We start from the raw sequence: 12,098 nt of genomic DNA on the forward strand, positions 1-12,098 counted from the left end.
ATTATTATTATAAATTTGAAATCACATTTTGCCTGGTAGGAAAACCTCAAAAATAGATTTCTGGGAGTCTTTTTTTCTGAATAATGGAAGCTGACTGTCATTTTGCACATGAAGGGAGCATGACATATTGCAAAATAATGACGACAGTGAATAATTATTGTTTTTATTACTGAATGAAAGATCCTCCTTATTTTTAATCCCTCTGAACAAGTATGTAAAGCGAGCACATAAATGTCTGTAGATAGTGCTCATACCGCTCTGATTTATGGGACAATGGGATTCACCCAGCGAGATATCAGGAGGTTATTATCACTCTGTACAGAGTCCTTCTGTCTCTGTGCTCTGTCCATGAACTGTAACATACTCTGTATCTCCAGTAAGGCCTTCCGTGTGCCTGAATCAGGGGAGAGATGTGCTCACCACAAATGATTGCCTTGGTTATTGACCTGATGGAAATGAAATTCCAGATGTGTAATTGGCTTGTTTCTCCAAATAGTTCATTGACGGTCGACTAGAGAAACTTAACTCAGGACACGGATTCTCCGGCATGTTTGAAGAGGAGATAACTTCAGGTGGATTTTGTGGCGGTATTTCTTTTTTTTTATTAATAATGTTTTTTGTTCTACTTCTAAAAAAACAAATATTAGGATCTTTAAAGGGAATCTGTTACCAGATTTTTCCCTCCTAATCTGAGACATGTATAAATAGAGACCCTGATTCCAGCGATGTGTCACTTAATCGGCTGCTTTCTGTAGTTTTGATGAATTCACTGTTTTATTAGCCATAAAATATCACTAGAGAACTACTAAATTAGCTGCCAGGTACAGTCATATGAAAAAGTTTGGGCACCCCTATTAATGTCAACCTTTTTTCTTTATAACAATTTGGGTTTTTGCAACAGCTATTTCAGTTTCATATATCTAATAACTGATGGACTGAGTAATATTTCTGGATTGAAATGAGGTTTATTGTGCTAAGAGAAAATGTGCAATCCGCATTTAAACAAAATTTGACTGGTGCAAAAGTATGGGCACCTCAACATAAAAGTGACATATTTGTAGATCCTACTTTTGCAAAAATAACAGCCTCTAGTCACTTCCTGTAGCTTTTAATCAGTTCCTGTATCCTGGATGAAGGTATATTTGACCATTCCTGTTTACAAAACAATTCCAGTTCAGTTACGTTTGATAGTCGCCGAGCATGGACCGCACGCTTCAAATCATCCCATAGATTTTCAATGATATTCAGGTCTGGGGACTGGGATGGCCATTCCAGAACATTGTAATTGTTCCTCTGCATGAATGCCTGAGTAGATTTGGAGTGGTGTTTTGGATCATTGTCTTGCTGAAATATCCATCCCCTGCGTAACTTCAACTTCGTCACTGATTCTTGCACATTATTGTCAAGAATCTGCTGATACTGAGTTGAATCCATACGACCCTGAACTTTAACAAAATTCCCGGTGCCGGCATTGGCCACACAGCCCCAAAGCATGATGGAACCTCCACCAAATTTTACTGTGGGTAGCAAGTGCTTTTCTTGGAATGCTGTGTTTTTTTGCCTCCATGCATAACGCCTTTTTGTATGACCAAACAACTTAATCTTTGTTTCATCAGTCCACAGGACCTTCTTCCAATATATAACTGGCTTGTCCAAATGTACTTTTGCATACCTCAGGTGACTGTTTGTGGCGTGCTTGCAGAAACGGCTTCTTTCGCATCACTCTCCCATACAGCTTCTCCTTGTGCAAAGTGCGCTGTATTGTTGACCGATGCACAGTGACACCATCTGCAGCAAGATGATGCTGCAGGTCTTTGGAGGTGGTCTGTGGATTGTCCTTCACTGTTCTCACCATTCTTCTTCTCTGCCTTTCTGATATTTTTCTTGGCCTGCCACTTCTGGGCTTAACAAGAACTGTACCTGTGTCCTTCCATTTCCTTACTTTCTTCCTCACAGTGGAAACTGACAGTTTAAATCTCTGAGACAACTTTTTGTATCCTTTCCCTGAACAACTATGTTGAATAATCTTTGTTTTCAGATCATTTGAGAGTTGTTTTGAGGAGCCCATGATGCCACTCTTCATAGGAGATTCAAATAGGATAACAACTTGCAAGTGGCCACCTTAAATACCTTTTCTAATGATTGGATACACCTGCCTATGAAGTTCAAAGCTGAATGAGGTTACAAAACCAATTTAGTGCTTTAGTAAGTCAGTAAAAAGTAGTTAGGAGTGTTCAAATCAAGAAATTGATAAAGGTGCCCATACTTTTGCACCGGTCAAAACATTTTCTGTTAGTACAATAAACCTCATTTCAATCCAGAAATATTACTCAGTCCATCAGTTATTAGATATATGAAACTGAAATAGCTGTTGCAAAAAACAAAATTGTTATAAAGAAAAAAGGTTAACATTAATAGGGGTGCCCTGTTACATCTCGTGGCTCTCCTCTTGCAAGGAATGAGGTGGTCCCCCATTCCTTGTCTGCCGCGAGCCCTCCTGCTCAGCAGCACCAAAGGTCTGGGAGACTGCAGGAGTTTCCTCCTCCTAGATGCAGCAGAAGGGTGACACCTAGTGGTTTACTCCTTGTAAGGAATGGAGTGGTCTCCCATCCCTTGCCTGCCACGTGCCCTCCTGCTCGGCATTGCAGAGGGTCGGAGTGGTTGCACAGTGTGCAAAGGATAGATGCTCAGGGAATCAGCAAGACTTCCCTTAGCTCTGCACATTGTGAAACCGAAGATCCCGCCTTTATGACCCAGAGGCAGGAGGTTGAGCATGTGCCCCACGTGACGTCTTCTGATTCGCTCACTGGTATCACACGGCCAGATAACGAGGCTGGTGATGTGCTGAATCCTGACTGGCCGGGCCAGGACGTCACAGATAATGATTGGGTCACATCCGTCTCACGCCCGCCCTTGGCTGGAGCTACATCTCCTTAAAAACCCCTCCTGCCATCATGGCGGCACGCGACCGTCCTTCTATGTTTGGATGTCTGGCAGCGTGCTGCCACGCCACTGTACAGACGTCATTGTATTTTGCAGGTCTCGCCCCTGCCTTGCTGCTCCGGCAGTATTCCGTTTAACAGGCTATGTTCCTGTCCCAGGTGAGCTCCTTGAATCTCTGTCGGACTCACCTAGTTTCTGAAGCACACGTGCGTGGGCACCTCTGTGCTACCCTTGTGCCATATTCCTGTGACTCCCGCTGGCACACGTGCGTAGGCACCTCTGTGCGTCCCCGTGCAACAGGTACACCGAGTTGTGAGCCCCGTGCCATACAACCCTCACGGGTTAGGGCGGACAGGTGTACGCAGATCGTCTGTGACATTCCAGACGATCGCTAGCAGCAACCCGCTCACTCTTCTCCCACCATAGCTGCGGTCCCTTACACCGCACAGTGGACCTTGACCGGCGGAAGCTGTCCATATACCATCTTGGCACGCTTCCCCGGGTCCCCCTCGTAACAGTGCCCAAACGTTTTCATATGACTGTAGTTCAGATATTCATTGGCTCTGTATAACCCCACCCCTACCCCTGATTGGCACAGTGTGCACAGAAGTTGCCAATCAGTAGTGTGGGCGGGGTTATACAGAGCCCATCATTCAGAGAACTGGTGGATCTGCAGATAAAACACTAATATCAAAACTGCAGCAATTAGCCCAGTAAGTGACACATCAATGGAATAGAGGTCTCCGCTCCTACATCATTTTGCTCCTGATGTGGTAACAAAAAAGCTGGTAATAGATTTTCTTTTAGGCTTTGCTTTTTGATTTTTTTGTGTGTGTATTTCAGGAAATGCACGGTCATATCAACAGTGGGTCAACACAATGAAGGTAAAACTAGTTTTATTATTTTTGTATTGTAGAGCTCTGGATAATGGCAGATTTGAATTCGTACAAATCTGTGGATGGTTTTCCTTGTAGTTGTATGCCATTCTGTAAAAATGCACTCAGAGACAATACAGCAGGAGTTATTAAAGGGAACCTATCCCCAGATTTGTCCCTTATAACCTGTGGGCACCACCAGTCTGCTCTTATATACAGCATTCCAGACTACTGTATAACCTATAAAACATCTGTTATTATACCTTGCAGGGCGGTGGGGCCAATGTGCGTCGTTGGTCTCATTCCAGCACCTCTTCTCTTCCTTCTATCGCTGTCCTTCTTGCCAGCTCCATGTGGATGACACATCATACGTCATCCACACAGAAGACTCCATTGCTTTGGTGCACACACGCACTTCTTTCTGCCCTGCTGAGGGCAAAGTAAAGTACTGTAATGCACAGTCACGGTGGAAAGGACAAAGAACGCCGGTGCATGCGCACTACAATACTTTGATCTGCACTCAGCGCGGCAGCACAGTAGCGCAATGGAAGACTCTGTGCGGATGACATAGCACGCGTCATCCACATGGAGCAGTGAAGGAGGACAGCGATGGAAGAAAGATAGGAGGAGCCGGACCGAGAGCACCGATGCCCATTGGACTAGACCGCCCAGCAGGTGAGTGTAATATACAATTTTTTTTTTTTTTTATGTTATACATAGCAGTCTGGACTCTTATATACAGTTTTCTAGAATTCTGTATATAAGGGCTCACTGGTGGTGGCCGCAGCTCACAACGGACAAATCTGGTGACAGGTTCCCTTTAGTGTATCATATTGTTACAAATATTTAAACAAATGTCCAAGTAATATATATGCATTGATATTTCATGAACATTAATATTAGCTTATGGAATCCCAAACTTTTATGTTTACTTCTTCTACTACCCTGTAAATGGGTCGCTTCCACAATGAGAGGTGAGTGCGGTTCTCGATGTCCCGTCTACACATATCTGCCAGTACGCGCTCATTTGGCAAGTATCCAGTACGGCACGTGCAGGATGCCTCACCATGGTACTTACTGGCAGAAATATGGGGTCCCATGTTATCAGCACCCCTAACCTCCCAATGTGGCGATGTGAATGTGACCATCTCCGAACAACCTCTCAAGGATTGAAGAAGAAGAGAACTTTAAAACATGGTTACCCAAATTGTAATGTCTAGGTTCCCCTTTGAATACCGTTTTTTTTTTGTTTTTGTTTTTTTTATCTAAACCGTGTTGAATATTTTATTATATCTTTATAATGTTCAGGACTTGGGGATTTTTTTTTTCCTGATACAGAACTTAAAATCGTCCTTTAGCCATCTATAGCTTTTCTTTTTTTAATTTTTCAATGTGGCTGTAGAAAGCATATCTGGGTAATCTCAATTGTGCTTTTTTTTTTATTTTTTATTTTATGTATAACACTTCTCCAATTTATAGAAAGGTGGCGCTCTAATCAATACAGCCGTGATTAAAGCCAGCCCAGCCATGAAGAATGCCTATATGTATGTAAGTATACTGAAAAAGGAAAAATAAACCGTCTTAAGTATACATGCACACACTATTTCCTGTGTTTGTTACTTTTTTGCGCTATTTTGTTACAAAAACTGAAGGATTTTTTAATTACCAGCAAAGTGAATGAGATCCTTAGGCTACATGCGCACACTGCATCTTTTTGTGTTCACAAACTGCAACCAAAACTGCACGTTGTGAGAGACAGCCTGGAAATGTCACAAAAAATGCTTGTAAGGCTAAGTTCACACACTGCGTTTTTTTGACGCTGCGTTTTTGTGCGTTTTTGGCCACTAAAAATGCACAAAACCGCACCCGCGTTGAAAAAACGCGTAAAAAACCGCATGCGTTTTTACCGTGATTTGGTGCGTTTTTGGCTGCATTTTGCTGCGTTTTTGATCTCTGCATTTTGTTGCGTTTTTCCAATGCATTGCATGGGGGGAAAACGCAGAAAAACGCAGGAAAGAATTGACATGTCCATTTTTTTTTTTCAAGCTCAAAAAAGCTTAAAAAAAAAGTTGTGTGCAGACAGCAAAAATGAAAACTCATAGACTTTGCTGGGGAAGCAAAGTCATGCAGTTTTGAGGCCAAAAACGCACCCGAAAAATGCGCAAAAACGCCGCGAAAAACGCACTGTGCGCATATAGCCTAATTGTAGGTGCGTTTTTGCTGCGTTTTTGCTGTGTTTTTGCTGCATTTTTCACATGCGTTTTTGCTGCGTTTTTGTGACAAATGTTGACAAAAACGCAGAAAGAATGAACATGCTGCATTTTTTTTGTCACAAACTTTTGAACGCTGACAAATAAACTGCAATGTGCGCATAGCAAATCTGACTTCTCATAGTTTGTTGAGAAGTCAAATGTCAGAAAGTTCTGACAAAAAAACGCAGCGTGTGTATGTAGCCTTAAAGTCTCATGCAAATTACTTATTTTTTCCTTGCTGAAATGAAAGTTTCATATCTGCAGCATGACATTTTTTTCAGTGTTTTTGCAACATTGTCACCTACTCTAATGAATAGGGAAAAAGCACATAAAAAATGCTGCAAAAACACACAAAAAAGTGGCAAAAGTGTGTAAAACTTATTTTTAGTTGCTTCTTTTCTGCCAACACTTCATTTTTTACAGCAAATACTTGATGTGTGCACATACCCCCAAGGCCATGCACATACCCCCAAGGCCTCCATGCACATACCCCCCGAGGCCGCCATGCACATACCCCCAAGGCCATGTTCACACGCTGCGTATTTTGCAGAATATTTACAAATAAGAAGCTGCTTTTTACAATACCAGCAAAAGCTATTGGATTTCAAGAATCTCATGCACACGCTTGGGTTTTTTTTTGTTTTAGTTTTTTTTCCTGACTGAATTTGCAGTGTTTTGTCAAGTCATAAAAAGCCCTATAAAAAGCAATGAGAACGCAGAAAAAGCTGTGAAAAACTTTGTTATAGATGTCTAGGCAGCATGGTGGCTTGGTGGGTCTAGAGTTCAAATCCCACCAAGGACAACATCTGCAAGGAGTTTGTATGTTCTCCCCGTGTTTCCGTAGGTTTCCTCCAGGTTCTCCGGTTTCCTCCCACACTCCAAAGACATACAGAATTTATATTTTGAGCCCCAATGGAGACAGAGTTATATAAGTGAGCAAAATCTAAAAATTAAATACATGTACACATGTAATCGGCACCAAGAAAACGCTGAAAAAAAATGCAACAAAAATACTTTTTTTTTTTTTTTTTTTTTAAAACATTGTTTTTACTGCCAAGAGAGCAGGTTTTAGCTGCAGAAAAAAAATCTTTTGCTGGGTGTGAACATAGCCTAGTAGTTATTATATTTGTATAGTTTGTGAGAATATTCTGCAAAAGAAAACATAAATATGGCCGTAGTGGTGTACTGCCATTAGTAACTTTATGAATTAATATGTGTTTTGCTGCAGGCCAAACAAGGCATCAAAGAAGTGAAAAGCAAGCTGAAAAATAAGGTCAGTAGTTACCATCGATCCATATAGTGATCTCCCAGAAGTACCTGTTGGATTGGTCTTAAAAAAGCACATTATGGGCACCTAGGTCCGCATTACAGAGGCAAGTCTGGGCCCGACAGCAGATCTGAGAGCTCGTACGGGCTTTGCCCATTTGAGTCCTTTGATACGCGGTCAGACCGGCACTCGCATCCGTAATAAAATGCACAGAGGCCCCGCTCATTTGCTTGTCTGACAGTGGCCACATTCTGATATTACTTTATATACTTTACTAGTATATTTTCTGCATGTGTCCAGATTTGTGCAATTTCAGGAATTTTTCAATAATCTTTTTTACTTTAGAGTTTTCAAGGAGTTTAACCTTTATTCACCATTTTGACCTCCTCCATTATTGATTGACGTTTAGTCGAGATCTAGCAATGGGTTTTACTCTGGAGGTTGTGGACCTGGCTCGCCACAGTCCTGACCCCATTAATGAACTTACCCCACTCATTGTAGAGAGATGGTTCTTTTTTTTCTGTCCATTTATGAAGTTATCGGGTTGTTAATGAGTTGATCAGTATCGAAGGAGGAGTTTGTGACATCACTGATGATGTCACATCACAATTTTTACTTTTTTATATTTGGGATGAAGTGAGGCAATAGTGTTGCATGATAGCATGGATTTCTTTAAATGAACTTGTCTTGACGCCTCCTGTGTGGTAATTCTGCTCCTCTCACTACGCATGTATTAGGTGGGTATACACGAGGTGGACGCAGTATAGCAGATACAGCCAACTGATTGCCCTAAAAAGAATTTTTATAGTTATTGGCCGTATGATTATGCGATAAAGGGCAGTTTGCTGTATGTGCAGTAAAGGATTATTCCTGAAAAAAAATCCCCAATTCACAGGATAAATGATATCTTGCTAATTTCTTGGGGTCCGACTACTTGGACTCCCAGCAATCCCTAGATCAGGACTAGAACGCCAAGATTGGAGCTGTGCCGCCTGGTCCTGAATGCACTCAAAAGTACCATAGACCATAGTTGCATAGACAATAACTGGACCAGAGGCCTGTGCTTCAGAGCCCCTATTCTTGAAGTTCCAAGGGCCCTGATCTCTGGATCACTGGGGGTCTGACTACTTGGACTCCGAGCAGTCCCTAGATAAAGGTCCAAGATTGGAGCTGTGCAGCCTGTTCCTGAATGCACTCGGAAGTACCATAGGCAATAGTTCCATAAACAATAAATGGACCAGAGGCCTGAAGGCATGGGCTGCAGAGCCCTTGTTCTTAAGGTTCAAAAGCCCTGATCTGGGGGTCCGACTACTTGGACTCCGTGCAATCCCTAGATCAGGACTAGAATGCCAAGAACGCAGCTGTGCAGCCTGGTCCTGAATGCACCTGGAAGTACCATAGACAATTGTTCCATGAAGAATAAATGGACCAGAGGCCTGAAGGCCTAGCCCCTGTTTTTGATGGCTCTAAAGCCATGATCTCTGGATTGCTGTGGATCCAAACACAGGATCCCTCTGATAGGGGGATAGCTTGTATTTTTGGGAATAATCTATTTACCATAAAATTGTTTTAGCTGCCATCAATTTAAAAATATCACATATCACGACGTTGGCCCTGATGCTGCTGCATCACCGGGCATCTTAGTGGAGCCGCCTCAATATGAGGTTCTCGCCATAGGCTCTTTGGACTCAGTGGGGATGACTTAAAATAAAAAAAAGTGCAAGGGACAAGTGCATTAAGGCCCTGTCACACACAGAGAGAAATCTGCGGCAGATCTGTGGTTGCAGTGAAATTGTGGACAATCAGTGGCAGATTTGTGGCTGTGTACAAATGGAACAATATGTCCATGATTTCACTGCAACCACAGATCTGCCAAAGATTTATCTCTGTGTGTGACGGGGCCTTTAGTTTCTAAAATGAGAATTTCATCTTTGATGTTAAAGAGATCTTTTAGAAAATGAAAACAATAACTTAACTGGTTGCTATGGACAGCCATGTGAGTCTTCTCTTGGCTCCGGCCTTCATGCCTCTCCCACAGGGAGTTTGTGTGAACTGTACATTTTTCTAAAATGTGTCTGAGATTTAGATGCGAGGCCCTTGGAATATCCCAGCAAGATGTTAAAAATGGAGAAATTGAAACTCGCATGTGGAAGCACGAGAGATTACACTAACGAGAATGAGAACTTCAGCCGTGATGACGCCATTGTCATAAATGCTGCTATATTTCTTATCCATAAGGGAACAGAGGCGGCTGCCAGATGCCATTTTTTTGTGCCACTGATTGGTCAACAAGTACAAAGTCTGTGGGGTTATCCACCTGTGGAGACTTTTTTTTTTTTTTACCTAAATTCATGTATTTGAGTTAATTATCTTTTTTTGCCACTTGGATTCGGATTCATTCGGATTTCATCCTTCACATTTTGCACTGCTTTGCTCTTTGCTTCTCACTGTGAGGATCTAAAGAAAAGTGACTCTCCCAATGGACTGTAAGAATGAACTCGCTGACAGATTCTCAGTTAACCCCGTCTGGAGCCGGCAACACAGAGACTGTAGAAGAAAAACTGCAAACTTTTTAACGAAACCCAATTGCAAAAATTAATATTGGCCAAAAATGCATGCATTTATATAAGAAAAAAAAAATATTCCCAAAGGTTGACAACCCCATCCTCAATGGCCGCTAAACAGTTTGTGTATATTTAATGATAGATATTTCTTTGTTTAGAGGGATCAGTAGAAACATGATAGCAAATAATGCATTTGGGAACAGGAGCTATTTATGTTGACCAATGAGTTGGATGCTTATAATTACCGGTCTCAAACGTTTTCTTCGCTTTAGGTATTTAATGTAGATAGAGTCAATGACAATCTCCTGTATGCCGCCTGTGACTAACCGCATGTGTTCTGCATGCTTTATATGTGTTTGGTGCATCTGTTACAGGAAATTGAGGAGGAATGTTCTGGGGATGGTTTGGAGTCCTTGCACTCTAATACCTTCCCTTTAAACCACACAAAGCAGCTTAGCATTGAGAAGCGGAAACTCTCTCAGGTGAGGACATATGGGACGGTCATGGGGGGACAAGACCTCCAATTGTGTCATTCCAAGATCATCTATCTATGTGGAGCTTCTACCTCCAACCGCTGTCTATTTTAATGTAATAGTAAAATGAATGGGTGCATTAAAACATGGTAGAGGTGTTATCACATTAAACATATATGCAATGGTAATAGTCAAAAGTGTGTATATAGTAGACGGCCCTTTGCAACTCAGAATCTCGTCATAATGCACAATCACTCCTCCTGAGGTAGATGTGGTCCTTTACCTCTCGGCCCTGAGCAGCTGCACTGGTTGCACCAATGAAATGTCCGCTCCTGTATGTGTGTATAACACCTTTAAAGGGAATCCGTCAGCAGGTTTTTGTTACCTCCACTGAATGCAGCGTGATGTAGGCAAGGAGATTCTGAATCCAACAGTGTATTACTTAGATTACTGGCTGCAGCAATTCAGACACAAACTGAATTTTTAGCTTTAGTCATGTAGCTGAGCCCAGGGAGTTGTCCTCGCCCACACTAGGCTCTCAATAGCGATTGAACATTAACTGTGAGATGTCAATTACAGCAGGGGGTGTGGCGTACTGGCATCCCTGTGAGTTTCTAGTCCTGTATTGATGGGTCCAGCTGCATAAACAAACATAGCAAATAAACAACAGATCAAACTGTGACAACACAGGCATCCATGAATTCTCTCTGTTAACCCTTGCAGCATGCTGGCTTCAGCTTACATAGCAAAAACCTGCTGACAGATTCCCTTTAATAAAGCTTATTCGGCCTTTATAGTGAAGGTCAATCCTGGTACATTATTGTAGTGTTTGTTTTATTGTTATCTGAGCTCCCCCTAGTGGTGGTTGCAGACATCTGGAATTTTCTCACACTAGAATAAAATTGTGCCCAATTCATTGAGAGGCGCACACCTCTACACCTCTGAATATTTGGGCTGCCCATGCACCAGAGTTTGATATTTGTGTATCAGCTGAGAGCTTAATACATTTTTGTTAAAATTGAGGCTAATTACATGCCCCTCCCCCCACCCATTTATTAGAAAAAACTTTTCTAAATGTCCCCATGGTGTTAAAAGTTTAGTTAATGCCTTGTCCTAACAACCCCAGAACATTTTAGGCTAATGTGACAGCAGAAGATGGCTTAGGCGCCTATGTGATCCAGTGAACTCTGCTCGGAGGCCGGTTTGGGTCAGTATTAGTGGACATAGGCAGCGCTCGCTCCCCTCCCCCAATCATACACTGCCAGTATATGTGTAGTAGGAGAACACCTTCCTCAGGTTTCTGCAGATGCACAGAAGACATTTATCCCCTCTGATAAAATGACGAAATGTTTTAATTGGGTTTTGCCTAGCGGACATCCCAGTCTTCATTGATGGAGGGCAGATATTAGGGTTACCCTGTATTTTATGTCACTGACAGACATGTATTTTAGATGTTCATCAATGATCCTGGAGCCACAGAAAGATGAATTAGATGTTCATTAAGCCCCGGTTAGTGGGAAAGGTGGGGCGCCAGCAGTCAGAATCACATTTCTCTCTTCCAGAATCGCCTTTCCCACCAAGACTGCACAGAGCTGGTTTGAAGTTGTTTTCTGTCATACTGACACTATTCCCCATAATCTAGTCTCCTCTCCTCTGTGCTTCCCTAATTAGCAATGGTGACTTCCTCGTTAGCCTGGCAGCGGTTGTGAAAATGTCAACATTCT

General features: G+C 42.2%; 1 protein-coding gene across 8 annotated transcripts in view; it reads left to right on the top strand.

Annotated features, from left to right (window-relative positions):
• The window catches only part of DENND1B (DENN domain containing 1B), a 278,308-nt gene that overhangs the window by 250,036 nt on the left and 16,174 nt on the right, over nt 1–12,098 (top strand). For 6 of the 8 annotated variants that reach the window (XM_075322179.1, XM_075322180.1, XM_075322185.1 and 3 more), the window contains 5 exons: nt 497–587; nt 3,787–3,827; nt 5,298–5,366; nt 7,299–7,343; nt 10,276–10,383. In XM_075322179.1, the coding sequence (XP_075178294.1) occupies nt 497–587; nt 3,787–3,827; nt 5,298–5,366; nt 7,299–7,343; nt 10,276–10,383 (354 nt within the window). The remainder of the gene's footprint in view (nt 1–496; nt 588–3,786; nt 3,828–5,297; nt 5,367–7,298; nt 7,344–10,275; nt 10,384–12,098) is intronic. The other 2 variants (XM_075322181.1, XM_075322183.1) reach the window with 2 other exon arrangements.

Source organism: Anomaloglossus baeobatrachus, chromosome 8, assembly GCF_048569485.1.
Source record: "Anomaloglossus baeobatrachus isolate aAnoBae1 chromosome 8, aAnoBae1.hap1, whole genome shotgun sequence".
Taxonomy (NCBI): Eukaryota; Metazoa; Chordata; class Amphibia; order Anura; family Aromobatidae; genus Anomaloglossus; species Anomaloglossus baeobatrachus.